This window comes from Squalius cephalus (genome assembly GCF_949319135.1).
Source record: "Squalius cephalus genome assembly, chromosome: 23".
NCBI lineage: Eukaryota > Metazoa > Chordata > Actinopteri > Cypriniformes > Leuciscidae > Squalius > Squalius cephalus.
Genome location: NC_137144.1, coordinates 12422742 through 12440840, shown reverse-complemented (window position 1 = coordinate 12440840; position 18099 = coordinate 12422742). Strand labels below are relative to the sequence as shown.

Here is an 18099-nt window from a genome sequence, read left to right as displayed (position 1 = left end):
TTAATCGCTTCTAACATAAAGGTTTGTGTTTATATAATATATGTGTGTATATATATATATTATTGTATTCATGTATATATTATATATGTGCTGTGTGTGTCTGTGTATATATATAAACAATTTTGTGTGCATATAATGTGTGTGTATATTTTAAATGCGATTAATCGCGATTAATCGATTTGACAGCAATACTTGAAATAAAAAAATGAACTGAAATAAAATAGAAATAATTAAAAAAAAATCTCTCAAAATATTTTCATTTACTTTAAATTGAAGTAAATAAACTACAACTACAGAAAAACTATACAGATATAAAAAAGCACACAAAATAAAACTAAAAAACAACAAAATTACTAAACCTTTATTAAAATGACTAAAATTAAAATGAAAACAAAATATCGAATTCAAAATATTAACAAAAACTATAATAGTACATCATTGGTACTAAAATAACACTGCTATATGTGTGTGGATTTAATGCTCAGAGAAAAAAATATAAGCACTAAAATGACATACCTGAAATGTAGATGGGGTTCATTCATGAGATAATTCTGACTCATTCATTCTATTATTTCTAATATCATGCATGAACATGAATGCAGCTCAGGTTTACTGATTAGCATATCTTTAAGTCTTCAAAATCCGGCATGCTGAACTAGTAATCTACAGAAATGAGTCATTCATAGTGTACAGTACCCATTTATCACAGAGACACCGAGGACAGCCAGAAGAACTGAAATGCAGCCTATTCAGAAAATGTAACAGTAATCTTTGGATTTTAGCATGCTTTAGTCCAATTTTTGAGTTTGTGAAATGAGTATTGCTAATTAAATGTAGTGATAATGCCCTACTTTGTCGATTAAATCGTCAGTGTCTTAACTTTAGTACAGTCACTTGGTATTTTTCATTCATAAGTACTTCTAAGAACTCAAAAGGGCTGGTAGCACTTTATTTCACAGACCTGTTCCCCATGTACATACTATGTACTTTTTATAGTAATTACAATAACTGTGTAATAACTAGGTACTAACCCTGAACCTACACCTAAAACTAACCTTAAACCATGTAGTTACCTTATATTACGCAGTACTTTCTTAGGTAAGTGTACTGTAAGTACACATACTGTAAAATAAAGTGCAACCAAAAGGCTTGAACAAAAGGCATTTAACATATATACAAACTAACAAGTCTGCCATGGAAGACTGTATGTATAATTGCATTAATAAGCAAGTAACAGCCCCCCTTTGATAAAGTAATTATGTGATTATGTGTGCATGTTTGCACTCTTTCTAATGATCTTTACATGCAGTCTGCAGCCACATGAAGCAAGATGAATATTTTTTATATAATTACTTTTTTTAAGAGGAGCTGTAAATGTTTTTTTAACGTTGCAGGAAAAGGTCCCAGGTTTATGATTCCTTATATGTACACCGGAGTCTCTTGACCAGTTAACAATCTGAACATGACGGCTGGCATAGTTTTCATGTTAATCTGTTGAGAAAAAGGAAAGACACCTCATTTTAATAGCATTCACGTCATTAATGAACTACGTAATAAAAATAATTGAATGCAAAAATGCGAGAAAGGATGACGACTAAGGTCAGCTTTTTTTGACTCACTGCAAAAAGCAAGGGGTGTAAATGACTAATTATTCTTCATAACTGTACAGTACTTGCGTATTGCTTTGAGGAATTTGTACTGTACTCGAGTTCAGTCGAAACTGAAAACTGACTCAATTACGCTGTCATAACAAAAAAACACGTATATAATTAGCTTCCGTTTTTTATTGAGTGTTTTTAATTGCTTTTAATAATTTAACAACAGTGTTGAAATGATACGTCATACATTTTCTATTTTAGGCATGTTCCTCATCCACACTCACACTTAATACATAATAATAATACATAATGCATGTATAAAAAGCCTGTGAAACTTTTCTCAGAAAATTTTGATAAATAATTTTAGTTCCCTGGCCACTTTATTAGGTACACCTGTTCAGCTCCACATTAACACAAATATCTGATCAGCCAATCTCATGGTAGCAACTCAATGCATTTAGGCATTTAGGCATGATCAAGACGATCTGCTGAAGTTCACACTGAGCATCACAATGGGGAAGAAAGAAAGATGATTTAAGTGACTTTGAACATGGTATGGTTGTTGGTGCCAGACGGGCTGGTCTGAGTATTTCAGAAACTGATGATCTCAATCCAATAGAGCATCTTTGGGATGTGGAGGAACTGGAGATTCGGATCGTGGATTCGGATCAAATGCGTAATGATTTCATGTCAACATGGACCAAAATCTTGGAGGAATGTTTCCAGCACCTTGTTGCATCTGTGCAACGAAGAATTAAGGCAGTTCTGAAGGCAAAAGTTTCCAACCTGGTACTAGCAAGGTGTACCTAATAAAGTGTCCATTGAGTGTATATATACTGTAAACAGGGTCTGAAATTAAGCAGCCGCCAACCCACTGTGGCGGGTAATGCTGTCAAATCACTAACCAAATTGGTGTGTTATTTATTATGTTTAATCACTTTGCTGGGGAAGTTCGTTTAAGTCATCGTGATAGATTAAAGGTATAGCGGAGGATTTTTTACTTCCGGGTGGATCACCTATACTATTGGTCCTCCTAATTGTCAATCATTCTGGTGAATCAATCCAACTTTTTTAAAAAGTGGAGAGGGCGGGTCTTATCTAAAATTCGGAAAGATCCTCCACTATACCTTTAAATACAGCGTATTGCGCTGAATCTGCACATATCTGGCTTACTTGAACATGCCTGTCACTACGCAACAAACAACGGCACGCTTGTTCATTTGCATTGAAGCAATAGCGAAGATTAAAAAGCATTTGATTAACAGAAAAGACATTGTTATTTTCCAACATCCTAATTTTTTTTATGTTTTTTGTACTGTATTGATCTCTCCACCTAAAATACATTTTTGGTAAAAAGGATGAGGACGATTGAGGAAGGGAGGAGATGGATGAATGAAATCCATATATATATATATATATATATATATATATATATATAAAAGCTGCGACATAGTTAATGTGGTTCATTTCTTTTTTCTTTTTTGGCTAGTAGAAGTTCTGAAAAGTTTTGTAGCCAAATTGGCCGGTGAGTGAAAAAAGTTCATTTCAAACCTTGTGTGTGTGTAAATATATATATATATATATATATATATTAGGGCTGTCAAACGATTAATCGCGATTAATCGCATCCAAAATAAAAGTTTGTTTTTACATAATACATGTGTGTGTACTGTGTATAATTATTTTCTATATATAAATACACACACATGCATGAATATATTTAAACGTACAGTATGGAAGTTTTCGCCACTAGGGGTCACTAACCTCTTTACAATAACAAAGGCGTAGTTTGATGACGCAACACATGCTAAGAATTATGGATGTTGTCGTCAACGTCAAGCCGACCGATCTAATAATGCTTATGGATGAGTAAATACATCGATGCTTTTATCATGACTGTGATATGAAGCAGTTTGGGATTGCTAAGAGACAGCTATCAGCTCCACATGCGGCGCGAGTCCCGCGGATATAAAAGGAATATGGACATTTCATTCTACCGAACTACACGCAAGTGCAGAATTATAACTCACAGGTCAGTTTATTTCGACAAATTAAACTTGTGAGGTAACGCAGCGCTGTTTCACTTGGTCTAACATTACACTATCACACTAAACTGCATTTGAATGTGTTGAAATGTATGTGTTAGTTTGTCTGTATGAGACTAGCAGTAAGCTAGATCAACATTAGAATAACATACAGATCATATTCTAACATGTTATCATTGTTGAACTATATAACATTGATTAGTTTTATATAAATGTGCTCACCTGTTTAATAAAGTACATGTAGGAGCGGTCGAAGTCTCGGACGTGGAGCTCTCGTTTATACACTATCTATGGGAGCGCTAGGCATCTTGAAAACACCGCGCAGATATTGATTCTCGTTTTAGTTCTCCTTTTTTATCCAAAGTTTGCCTGCCATGGTCCGTAATGTTTGAACGAAACAACAACCGCGTGCAAATAGACATTGCGAACTCCACAGTTGTCTGCGTCTGTCGCTTTGGTTAATCAGAGGGCTCTGCTCATAGCTCTGGTTACCATGGCAGTACGAGCGGAAACCATAGGCGGAAACCAGGGACAACGCGGAAATGACATTGACTGTGACAAAACGGAAATAAAGAAACGTCCCGTGTCTAAAAATTATATTAAAATTTCTCTTGGCTTGAAAGTTGTTGGAAACAGTCGGGATAATGTAAGTACACAACTAAAAAAAATATATAACGTAGATACAGTGATTTTTGCTAATTTTAAAGCAAAAAAGTTACATATTGTGCCTTTAAGAAATATTTGCATGTATATACTGTGTATATATATTTATATTATATATAATTTATATTATATATAAATATTTTATATATAAATAACACATTTTCTTAAATATATATATGCATGTGTGTGTATTTATATATAGAAAATAATTATACTCCGTACACAGACATAAATTATGTAAACACAAACTTTTATTTTGGATGCGATTAATCGCGATTAATCGTTTGACAGCCCTAATATATATATATATATATATATATATATATATATATATATTTATTCACACTTATTGAAATAAATTAATCTTAATATTCAAGCACAATTAAGTGTGGAAACCGTTTTACCTTAACCAGAGAAAGGTTTTGGCTAAGACATTTCTGGCCCTTTAATGGGTTCATATTTTAATGGGCTAATATTTTAATGGACTAATATTTGGGTCCAGCATTGCTGTACTTTTACACCCCTTCCAGAGGCTAGATTATTACTAATGTTCCACCAAAACATACGTATATATAAAGCCGTACCTCTCCTACGGACACTGAAAGGGCGTGGACGATTTTCTCATGCGCCATCGCCACCACACTCTGTCCGTTTATCTCAATTATTCTGTGTCCGACACGCACCCCTCCCCTCTCCGCAATACCTCCACGCATCAGACTACAGATCTGCAATTCAACAACAGGATGACAGAGTAAGATTGCAAAGAGGTCATGACACAACAAAAAAGTCCCCTAACTATGCAAATACACAGCAGCTGATTAGATAAGATTAGATTAGATAAGTTATTGTACTGAAAACTGCATCTTTTGGTAAAGTATTAGATGTTTGTTAAAGCTGATGTGTGACAGCTATTTTAGTGTCTTTCTTGATCCTTGACACTTACTATTCCGTTCTGAACGCTGAAACCGAGCTGGTATTGCAGGTCTGGTCTCTTTATGAGGACAGTAGTAACAGGTGGGCAACTCACTACACTCAGTTTCACCTGAACGTGATTCTTCAAGCCCTGAAACACAAACATATGTAATACTGCAATCTGACAACACACAAGTGTTGAATACATGCATAAGAATGTCAAAACCTTGATGATGCCCTGACAGGTGGCGAGAGGCAGGCCCACCAGACTGGTGTCATTGACGGCCATGATCTGATCGCCCACATTGAGTTTGCCGGAGCGGGCGGCGGGGCTGTTGTTCAGCATGCAGGCCAAGATGACGGTGGGAAGGATTGAGCCCCAGCCCGACTCCACGATCACCATACCCAGTATCTCCCCCTTCTGCTTCTCTAGCTGAAGCTGGTTACAAAAAATCAAAATTGACTAAAAGTAAAGAAAGAATTTCAAGGCAAAGATTATTCCATTCATAAAATGAATATGGGGTGGCAGGTGCTATTTTAAGTATGATGTAGAACGAGCCCCAAAAAATTCTCAGATCACGTTTTATTTGTGGTTTTTTTGCATTTAGTTTTGCATATACACCAATTAATCAGTCATAATTATGTGGTTATGGACATCAGGTGATAACCAGGCTCGCTTTAAGCACATTTTAGTTTTTTAATATTTCAATGTTTTGTTTTTTTTAGAGCATTTTGTAGTAAATGTTGTGGGGAAAAAAAATGCAAATAAATATTTGATTAATTAAATAAATGTTTGTTAAAATGTAAAAAAATGATCATTACTTATATAAACATAATAGTAACAGTTTATGTCTATATACACTAATTCATGTTTTTATTATAGCTATTATAGTTTTACTTTAGTTATAGCTTTTTAGCACATTTTAGTTTTCTAATATTCAAATTTTTGAGAGCATTTGGTAGCAAATATTGTGAAAATAAAATAAATACCGGTAGTAAAAATAAATGTTTGTATAAATATAAACATTAATAATAATATTAATACAAATGAATATGGTAAATAATATAAAAATGTAATCTATTAATATAAAAAAAAAAATATATATATATATATATATATATATATATATATATATATATATATATATATATATATATATATATATATATATATATATATAACAGATACAGTTTGTGTGTATATACAAATTATTTTGTGTTTAATGTGTTTATTCATAGTTATAAAATTGTTAAATTAAATTAAATATATATAATTCTACTGGCAGCAGCATTGAGAAACCCAAACTGGTTGAGCACTAGATAGGAAAATGAAAAGTGATAGAAAAACATTAGGAAAGATCTGGAAGAAGGGGATCTGGAATAGAAAGGTTCGACTCGCAGGAGCATCGCAACACGTTTGCACAAAAGCAGCTATGACTAAGGTTTCCAGTGCTTTAATTATTACCTCTTTAAGGTTTTCAGAATTGGAGAAATGGATGAGGTCGTCATTATACATCTCCTGTGTGTTCAGTATGTCACTGTAGTCTTTCTGGCTGAGGTCCTTGGGATTGATCCCATTGGCTTGGAGGAACTCCTGGTAGGCCATGCTGAACGCCTGACCGATGGACTGTGCGATGAGTTGGGCCTGTGGGGGGGAGAGAGAGAGAGAAAGAGAGAGAGAGGAGGTGAACCACTCAGCGAGAGGAGGGTACTTGAAGACGTGACGACATCTCAGAGCGAGAGAGTGCTCGACTCAAAAAAACAATTACATGAGCAGATACTTTAAACAGCTCATTGTTAACACGATGAAGAATAAATACAAAACTGAGGTTAGAGGAGGAATGAACTACAAACCCACAATTATCTTTGCCTGCAGAATTCCACAGTACTGGAACACCTGTCAATCATACAGCTAGACACATGCCTCTCCCTGTTTGTTTAGTAATTATTTAGGCTAATTTGATAATGCCTTCAGCTACCAAAAATAGTGTGTGTTTATCACATGTAAAATATTTCTTATTGAATATTATACATTATATATTTGCTTAGCAATTATTTAGGCTAATTTTCTGATAATGATTTCAACTACCAATGAGATTGTTATTTTAATTAAATATTAATATAAAAAAATTCTAATAGAATTTAGAATTTCTTTCATTCTTTTTAAATTCTTTATAATAATTATTTTACTTTCAGCTTCCAATAAGAGTGTTTTTTTATTGAATAATAAATATATGTTTGTTTAGTAACTGTCTTGGCTAATTTGATAATGCATTCAGTTACCTTTAAGTATATAATGTTTGTTTATTAAATATTTAATGTTGCTTATTGAATATTAAACATTGCATGTTTGTTTATGAAATGTCTAGGCTAATTTAACTTTCGGCTAACATTAAAAGTGCAGTACTCTCAGCTAATTTTACCACATTTAAATCCATAATCTTGCATTTAAATCAATAAATTCCACAGAATTCTATGCATGAAAGCACAAAATATTAATAATATCTGGGTTTTTGACTAATAATATGTGTGTATATTATAACAATATAGTAGCTAGTTATAAGAGGGTACCATTCAACACTGATATGAGGACAGATTCATTATGCAGTTTTTGACTGTTAGATTAAAGTGTGTAAGTAACAAACTGGTAAATATTTGTAACTGCACAAATAATGTCATGTCAACCGAAAAGGAAAAGAAGATGCACTTCAGCTTTTCTCCCCAAAAAAATAAAAAAAATAAAAATAAGTCTCACATCCTCTGACTCAAAGACGTAGCACATCATGCGGTACTGCTTCTGACTTTCTGTGCTGAGGTCTGATTCTGTGCAGTCGAGTGAGGAGGAGTTAGACAGACGCCGGCGCGCCATCAGAACCACCACGCTACCGATGTCTGCGATGTATGAGATGGTGCGGAGCGCGTTGTCCATCATCGTCTCCTGTGAACAACGATCAGGAGTCAGCCAATGAAAAGTTTGTAAGCATAAATCCTCCACCTTGTTCTGTAATGTCAACATTTTTCTTTTTAAAAGAGCAATTTGCCTTTTTATGAGATTCAAACCTGCATTCCCATTACTAGAGCACCGTAACGACATATCAGTATCTACACGATACGGTCTATATATTGACAATTACCAGGTTTATATGAACTTTACCCACCTGTGTGTCAGCATTGAGCACCTTGATGGCCTTGGTTGAGATGAACAAGTCAATCTCAGTCAAGCTCTGAGCTTCACCCTCTACAGACTAAAGAACACAGTTACACAAAGGTTACAGTGTCATCTAGTGGACTGAGAAAGAACTTCTGAAACCATCTGCTATTTTTAATGGATATGAAATTATATTTGTGTGGAGAATCTTATAAAATACCTTAACAAAGTCCACTGCCTCCTGCGCTTGCTTCATGCGCACGCTTTTAGACGGGTTTCTTTCGGACAACAGCTGGGTAGAGCCGAGGTAGTTTGCAGCAAAGATGATTCCATTGATGAGATCTTCTGGCTCACATGGACCAGGAACTATAAAACAAATTCAAAGACCAGGATAAACAACTAGACTCATAAACCACCTGAAATTTGAGCTAATTCCCTTAACCTGACTCTACTATCAATAATATACCAACGATCAACAAATGTACAGATGCATATTTCAAATCTTTAAAGGTTTGTGTCTCAATTTCGGTTTAAAATAAAACAGAACTTACTATCCACAAAGCTTGGAAAAGAGGGATTTCTCTGGATCTGCTGAAAAGCAAAATGATAATTAAGGTACAGATCCCTTTTCAGGTTACATCTTGCCCCAAAGGATGTATTCTGAGGGACAGAACCGACTCTGAGATTACTGTTCAGCATATAACTAGGTAACTTGCCGGTCTCTTTTGTCCAGATGGTGGCTCTGTACTACTGTCCTCTGGACTACTTTGAGGAACCTGTCGAAAACATTGAAACAGACAATAATCATATTTTGATATATAGGTACAATTTAAGGCTGTAATGGTAGTGCTATTGTATTAAAAAGCCAGTAGTCAATATCTAGTCAGTTGTAGCAATTACAATTTCATCTTTCAAGAGCCCAAAAATGTATTAAACTGTTTAGATTATTTGTGGGTATACATGGAAGTTTATACATTTCAAGAAGTATAAGCAGGGGCGAAACAACTGAATTTTTAGGGAATGCAACACAAAAATTCTGCCCCTGTATACATATTAGTTAAATTAACACAATTGGCATTAGCATACTTGGAACCAAATGGCTAAAGGTTTGCATAAAGGAATGTTGTTTGTTTTCCCAACAACCACTTTTGTATTTTTATTACAAAAACGCATCGCCTTGCTTCAGAAGGCCTTTATTAAAGGTCCCGTTCTTCGCGATCCCATGTTTCAAACTTTAGTTAGTGTGTAATGTTGTTGTTAGAGTATAAATAATATCTGTAAAATTATAAAGCTCAAAGTTCAATGCCAAGCGAGATATTTTATTTAACAGAAGTCGCCTACAGCGAACGGCCGGTTTGGACTACATCCCTCTACTTCCTTCTTTAATGACGTCACTAGAACAGTTTTTTGACTAACCTCCGCCCACAGGAATACACAAAAAAAGGGGGCGTGGTCTTGTTGCGCTCCCACGGAGAAGAGGAAGAGTTGCGTTTGTAGAGTGTGTTTGTCGCCATGTCGTCGAGACGCTGTTATTTTCATCCCGGAGTCCAATCACCTTTGTTTGGCCTTCCCAGGGACGCTGTACTTAGAGATCAATGGTTACAATTTATGCGCATGCGCATGCTTCTCCACGTTATGGTAAGAGGCGTGACCTTTCCGGGCAACGTGTGCTAAGTTGCTGTCGAATCACAACACGGGAACCGCTGGCACAATCAGAACTCGTTACGTATTTCTGAAGGAGGGACTTCATAGAACAAGGAAGTCATCAGCCCGTTCTTAGGACAGTGAAAACAGCGGTATACAGATAAGTAAATTGTGTGAAAAATACTGTGTTTTTTTACGCGCGAAACATGAACACATGTTATATTGCACACTGTAAACACAATCAAAGCTTCAAAAACACACGAAAAACGGGACCTTTAACCCTCTGGAGTCGTATGGATTACTTTTATGATGGATGGATGCGCTTTTTTCACTATTCACTCCCATTTTAAAGCTTGGAAGAGCCAGGATATTTTTTTTTTATTATAACTCCAATTGCGTTTGGCTGAAAGAAGAAAGTCATATACATCTAAGATGGCTTGAGGGTGAGTATATGATTGGATAATTACAATTTTTGGGTGAACAAACCCTCTAACACTAACAATTGAATAGTCTATTGTTTAGAGCAATTCTTCAAATTTGACTGGCCACATGCCCAGAGTGTTTCCCTCCCCTGCAGCCCGAGACACATCCCTGCGACCTAACAGGGGACAAGAGGTTTGGAGAATGGATGGATGGAAATCTTCAAATCTCATTGCAGACACTTGTCTAATGCTTGTCTAGAAGTCTAGAAGGAGGTAGATCACTTGGTTGAAATCCAGTGCAATGTAGTTAAGAGTCTCCAAATAAGACAAGAACAGGCTGTCTGATCAACATGCAAAGCTACCATCCACATTTTTTGGCATTTAGGAATGGGTCAACCTGTAATAAATGCTACAATAACAAGGATCCATTAAAATGGATCCAAAAGTTGCAGTTCCTTTACAAAGAGTAAGCAAAGACTTCTTGACAGTTACCAAAGAATTCGCAGTTACCTGTTCTTGTCTAGGCCTTGTCTTCTCCTTTTGAACAGGTTTGGCCGAGTCTTTATGTAGCCATTTGTCTGGGGACTGTACAGGTGTATTAACATGGGCTCTGGATTGGCTGTTTGTCCTGCCTGATGATGTTGAAGAGGCCCTGGAACTGTCAGGAGCCCCTTTCCCATTATTCGTCTGATCAGGTGTCTGATCTTTGTTCCTCCATGAGTTATTTGGAGCAATTTTAAGTTTGGTCTTAACTCCAATCACAATATGGTCTTCCTCAACATCCCCATAGCTCCTTGTCTCTTTTTCACCCTTTGGCTTGTGATTACAAACTGGATGGTCATGTCCTCTGTTTTTGCTGTCTCCAGGATTTTTACTTTGCTCGTGTGAATGTTTCCCATCTCCGTCCCTGTCGTCCTCTCTAGAGTATTTTTGCAAATGTCTTTTTTTCCAAGCACCTCTGTCCTCTGGATCTGCAAATTTAGCTTTATTGTTGACCCCGCTACTGTCCTGGTAAGCAATGTCTCTGTTGTGTACTCTCTCCGAATGATGCCCTCTAAATCTGGAACTTTGTCTAGTGTCTCCTCTACATTCTCGAACCACTGGGACATCACAATCTTTTGGACAGCCACTAGCACACTCTTCCTGAACGCTTTCCATTCGATTCCTAGGAGCACAACTTGACCCTGGAGGGATATCCCTTGGGTGTTTGGAAATGTCCTGGTTCCTTCTATAGTTACTTACTAAATCACTTTCTTGTCCCAATTTATCATGACTAGATTCTTGGGGACGACTTCTGTTGCCTCTGAGAAAGACTTCAGAACAACTGCCTTTATGTGGGACCTCATTGTTGTTCAACTCCACTTTGTTCCCTACATAGTGAAAAAAATCATTGTCTTCTTCTTCACTGTCCTCTTCCACTTCTTCCTCAGTCTCTTCCTCATCCTCCTCATCCTCAGCCATGGGGGCTTGTACGAAGGTCGTCTCTGTGATGGGCTCTGGTCGTTTGTAGACCATCGTTGGTGCATCTTTCTGTGGTACCTTGGAAAAGCCTTCTGAGTGTTTCCAAGCCTCCTCTGGTGTACAGCTATCCCTGACGTCCCGAGTTGTGCCTGGACACTCCGCACCATCTGCACCTTCATGGCAGTCCATTCCTTCCATGTAGCTTTCATCCTCTGGACAACAGTGGACATAGTAGGTCATCCTATCTGCTTCAGTCTGCAGTTCCTCATCTTCCTCATAATCACGCTCCTCCTCTTCTTCCCCAGATCCTACATTATCATATTCGGACAGCGAGTCTTCTTCCATGCTATCTGGCTGAAGGGGGCTTTCGCCTGGGATGGATTCGTCCCCAGACCCATCACTCACAAAGGACCTAGCTGGCGTAGGCGAGGATGGTTGGATGTCCAGCTTGTCGTCCGGAAGTTGCTCAGGAATTGGATCAACTCCATCTCCGTTGAGCTTTTCACTTCCCTCAGGTGCAGTGCTAGAGGATGAAGGATTGAGCTCTGAAACAATGGCTCTGGTCCCTGGTCTTCTCATGAGAGCCATGACTAGCTTCATCAGACCCACAGAAGTGGGATTCTGTCAGCCCTGAAAAAAGAAGTGCCAAAAGTGAGTAAAAAAATTGGCTTTGATGAGAAAATATAACAACTTTACAGTAGTTGGTGATTGTAAATGTAAACATAATACAGTACATTGTTTATGTCAAACTGATGTAGTCGCTAATGTCATACAGTTGATCAATTCAAATCAGGGACATCTAACATCTTCTAACTACTTTTACCTACCTTTATAACCTACCTACAATCCCTTTTAAGTTATCTTCCCTCTAGATATCCATGCAGCGGCACATATGTGGAACACTCTTCATATTAAAATGAATTTAAGATCAAAATCACAAGGTGTCTTCATCACAGTGGAAGTGGAAGACTAGCTTTTCAATATTAAGGTGTGGTCACAGTATAGTGAAATTTCGGGGACAAAAGAGGTCCATTGTCCATTGTCAATAGTGCAGTTCTGTTGGTCAATGTGGTGAATCCATGTGACCAACTTGAACTTGAAATTAGCTTGGGGGAGATCTTTCGCCCTGAAATTACTGATCGTGTGGATTCCTATTGAAATGGCTGGATTTCAACCGTAAATGTGACCACACCTTTATGCAGGGAAAAACAGCCACATAGTCATCATAAGAATGAAATCATTTATTTAATACAATTAATGCAAAATACAGTTTCTACATTTGCCAGGTCCAAAAGTTGCAACATGCTAACCAATAATGAAACATGTATTAGCTAGAAAGATATTCTCATGTATGCACTTAATGTTTGGGACAATAAATTATGTAGTAAAATAAAGTGTGCAAATATTCCAGCAAGTGCTGGAATAAAATGCGCCAATATCCAGAACTGATTATAAGGCATCATTCTATATGCAATTTATATCTACACCTGACTTCCCTGATCTTTATTAAATTTCCTGAGCGGTATTAAAACCTCTGTCGAAAACAACCTCATCCACATCAAGCACAGTACACCACAGCATCAGGGAGACAGATCTGCACAATTCAGCAGGTGTATCAGCAGGAAACATGCTGATATTTTCCTGCACCACAGGGATTTCTCCCTTGATGAGAGGCATCAGATTCCCAGTGGACATACGACCTCCTGCTTTTGATTACGTGTCTCACTTAATTTGTCCCTTTATACAACACAAGCTTGCTTCAACACAGATGGCCAAATTTGTTTTAGGATGATATCTTCATAATTATCAAGTTTTTTTTTTCAGGATACTGAAAATCAGGAAATGTGGAATCTGGGTAACACCTACCTGCAGAAGCGGAGCAAAGGAACAAAGTTTGAAAACAGCCTTTTAAGCATGGCTTAAGTGTCCAAATACTATAGGCCATTGGCATTGCTAAATATTTAAGAATTTAAATTCAGGGGTGGCAGTAGAATGTTTTTTCAGCCACTGTTAAGATTAGCTAAGTTTGCAAATCTATCTTTAATGTGATTTATCTAAATTTGCTAAGTAAATTGATTCTTATTCCTCATTAAATAGGCAACTCACAGTTTGCAACTTCAGATAAACTGTGTAAATTGGCCCAGACCTTAAAAGAAAAAACAGCAAGCCTAAGCTGAAAACGTGGTCTTGGTTGAAGCATGTAATCGAACACATTAGTATCGCTATTAGATCAGCAAGCATCTTCTAACCGGCCAATATACCTGTCTTCCTTAATGTTCATTTATTTTCAGCAACTGTCAGTGAATTTGCCGAGGGTTTTTTCCCATTTGGTCTAAATTGAGCTTTCTTATTCAGCAACGCATACTGTAAATGTGCCATCGTTTACTTTTCTGTGAAGCTCAATTAATAAAATAGGTTTGAAATAAACACCATTTTGAGTATTTGAATGCATTAAAACTTATGTTTAAATAGATTATCCTGAAGTTCCTGAATGTCACTGGGTTCCTACTCCTTTTGCCCAATAAATTTCCATGACAATTCCAGGGTTCGCACACATTATGAATTTCCATAACTTTTCAGATAATTCTCGATTATGAGATAATTGTACCACAAAAGAGCCATTTCAATAAAATATTTAAATATCTTAGAGCAGAAAATAAATAGGAAATAATATATTCAAAATGCCCTGATACTTCCAGGTTTTAAAAGCTTTTTTTTTTTTTTTCATTCATAATAAGGACTAAAATCATTTATACAGATTGCACTCGAATTGAGCAATTTTTTAACTAATGAAATATTTTAAAGCATAACTCGAAAATGTATAAACACCATAGTAATTTACCATGACTTTCTAATTCTTTAGTTCTAATTAGGTTCTAATTCTCTATGCATATCTATATTTTCATATTACCTTATAACCATATTACCTTATGACCAATGTATTCAAAAACAATACAAGGATGTGCCCATATCTGACAAACTAAATGGGCTGGTAAAGAACATTTACTTAAATGCACAATCTGTCAAACATGGTTTGAAATGTAAAGTACAAGTGCAACACAGATCTGCAGGGAGATTCTGTCTCATCTAAATGTAAATGCTTTTGTCTGGACACTTCCCTGCTGAAAAAAAAAACACCCATCTTAAACCAGCCTAAGCAAGTAAAAGAAACACAGCTTTGTTGGCCTTAACTGGTTTAAACTGGTCTCGCAACCTGACCAAGCTGGTGTTCAGTTGGATTATCTGGTCTCTAAGTCTGACCAGGTAAAAAGTGTCCCAAACCTCTCTAAACACCCCAACAGACAATAAAAGCATTTTATGCTGATTTAAGATGGGTTTTTTTTTAGCAAGGTTGTATGGTCAGATAACATATTGTATGGTCAGATTGCCCTATAACAGCTTCACAAAACATTCTTTCAATTCTGAATTTCAAATATTTTAAAAGTTTCTAAAATAACCTCCTTCAGCACCAAAATAACCCTCATACCCAGCGGTTTTGACGTAACGATCCATTCTTCCGGTGATCTCAAGCTATGGCAAGCCATTTTGACATTTATTAATTCCCAGGATATGTATTCTTGACATCAAAAATTCAATTTTCACATAAAATGCTAATTCTTGACATCAGAATTAGATTTCTATAGTAACAATGGCAATTTTTGATATCAGGAATTACATTTCCATTAACAAAAATGTTAATTCTTGATATCACACTCACAGGAATACGAAATCTTAATATCAAGAATTAAATTTCAACTAGTAAAAACTATTCTTGATATCTGTAATTGTATTCTTACTAGTAAAAACTATTCTTGATATCTGTAATTGTATTCTTACTAGTAAAAACTATTCTTGATATCTGTAATTGTATTCTTACTAGTAAAAATGATAATTTTTGATATCAGTAATTGCGTGGTTATTAGTGCAAATGTCTGTTCTTGATATAAACAATTTATTTTTTACTAGAAGGAATTGTATTTCTGATATGTGAAATTGGAATTTCAACAAGTGAGAAATCAATTCTTTGAGTTTGAATGGCAGCCTATGATGACATTTAACTAGTGAAAATTTGTATTTCTGATATGTTAAATCAATTCTTGATAACAACTGAATTTGAATGGCAGACTATGGTTACATTTAACTAGTGGAAATATAATTACAGATATCAAGAATGATAGTTTTTAGGCCTACTAATTGAAATTGAATTCTTGATATCAAGAATTTGTATTTCTGTCAGTGATTGCGTAGTTGTTGACATTAAGAATTCACATTTTTACTAATGTAAAAGTAATTTCTGATATTAAAAAATTGCCATTGTTACTAGTAGAAATCTAATTCCTGATATAAAGAATTAGCCTTTTAACTTGTGAACATTGAATTGTTGATATCAACGATTCCTATCCTGCGAATGATTAAAAGTTAAAACAGCTTGCCATATAGAGACTGAATTACTGCAACATCCATCGACGCGGACTCCTCACAGCACAAATGAATCAAAAACACAGCTCATACTCCGTAAATCATGGCCAAAATGCTATTGTTTCTGCACATAACATCATAAGGAGCATGCCCGCCTCATATCCAGAGAATATGAAGATACGTCGCCGTTTCAGCGTCATTGAGATGCCACATAAATGTGCACGCGCTTAAAAACTGCACTCACTCACAACGACAAAATAACACGTGGCGATGAGCATCAGCACATTGTGCATTTTGTCTTTTTAGTGCAGGTATTATAAAACTGACTAAAATCGAAACGTGTAATATATCATTTTAAAACCGACCGACGATCAGCTTTTAAAATGAAGTGCTTACCGAAGCCAGTTTGGCGTCGCTCAACCAAATGAATATCTGTCGTTGTTTTGATCAGACATTTACAGACCAAATGTTAGGACTTGTCTTTCATGAACCACAGATGCTGAGGAACGTGGATGTAGCTTATACACACACACCCTCAGCATCCCGGGACAGTGAAGCGCTTTATGACTTTTTTTTTAAAGAGACAGTCAAAATCACAGCAACGAAGGCTATAGGCTACTAGCAAATTTATAATACATTCTTCAGATTCTTCCTTAACTTAAAAATCATTTATTCCTCTGTGGCAAGAGCTGTCTGAAGTCAACAGACTTAAAACATAATACATATAGTCTTATATCGATCAAATAGCATTAATGTCTAGGAAAAGCTGCATAACTGTATTGTGTACCACATGTGTTTACTTTATAAAATATGTTTCAGTATGCAATATTAAACTAAATATAATTGGGGCTGTATCCGAAATTTCCCAGTGCACTATTTTAGAGGACAGCAATTTATAGTGGTGTCCGAAAATATAGTGGATAGTACGGTGGCCGAGAGAGCTCAATGCGCTGCAACTTCAGAAAACACATGCAAATAGAAAAAACAACCGCAAATTAAAGGAGAACTCCGGTCAATTATTTTTTTTTTTTTGTAAATTTGGAGTGCTGTCAGTACAGAGAACAACGACAAAAATCGGTGTTGCCTACACCGTGTTATCCTCTTTTTAAAATTTGCACCCTGTTGACTTCAATGGGGCAAGTTTTAAAGCTGCAGTAGTCTGAAAGTAGTCGATTGTCGAGTTCACGCGCGTGATCATAGGTAACTAAACCTATGCGCGTGAACTCGACAATCGACTACTTCGGACTTCAACCGAAAACAGGAAGTAAATACAGGTATGTGCGCTGGCTGAATTAACTTCACTTTTATTCATATCTTTCACATCTACTGCAGTCAGATTCACCCGTGTTCACTCTGAAGGAATCACTCACATGGCTGTGCACTTGTAAGGACACATCAAGGATGTTAAGAGGCTAAAAGCAGGTTTAAAACTTGCCCCATTGAAGTCAACAGGGTGCAAATTTTAAAAAGAGGATAACACGGTGTAGGCAACACCGATTTTTGTTGTTGTTCTCTGTACTGACAGCACTCCAAATGTACAAAAAAATTAGCTCAATGTTAAAATTGACCGGAGTTCTCCTTTAAGAGAACATCTTCATCCGTTTTACAACACATGTGTGCTCCAAATACTCAAAACACAACCAAATACAGAAACGCGCTGCAAAAGTTCACAACACAACCAAATACAGAAATGCGCTGCAAAAGTTCACAACACAACCAAATACAGAAATGCGCTGCAAAAGTTCACAAAACTTTATTTAATTCATAAAATAAAAAGTAGACATTGA

The 18099-nt window shown here is 36.2% G+C and overlaps 1 protein-coding gene across 2 annotated transcripts; it reads right to left on the bottom strand.

Moving 5' to 3' along the window:
• Positions 1 to 337: 337 nt before the first annotated feature.
• On the bottom strand, positions 338 to 16852 carry apba2a (amyloid beta (A4) precursor protein-binding, family A, member 2a). Of its 2 annotated transcripts, none has more exons than XM_079858709.1 (12): positions 16709 to 16849; positions 10943 to 12523; positions 9083 to 9142; positions 8918 to 8954; positions 8587 to 8732; positions 8377 to 8463; positions 7974 to 8156; positions 6684 to 6863; positions 5445 to 5657; positions 5250 to 5369; positions 4891 to 5031; positions 338 to 1491 (listed from the first exon to the last, which is right to left on the bottom strand). In XM_079858709.1, the coding sequence occupies exons 2-12, from the start codon at positions 12491 to 12493 to the stop codon at positions 1420 to 1422; spliced, it is 2790 nt and encodes a 929-aa protein (XP_079714835.1). In that variant the 5' UTR covers positions 12494 to 12523; positions 16709 to 16849; the 3' UTR covers positions 338 to 1419. The 2 variants fall into 2 exon arrangements, with proteins under 2 accessions (XP_079714835.1, XP_079714834.1); XM_079858708.1 differs by having other exon boundaries at positions 340 to 1491; positions 8918 to 8957; positions 16709 to 16852.
• Between the last annotated feature and the right edge of the window lie 1247 nt (positions 16853 to 18099).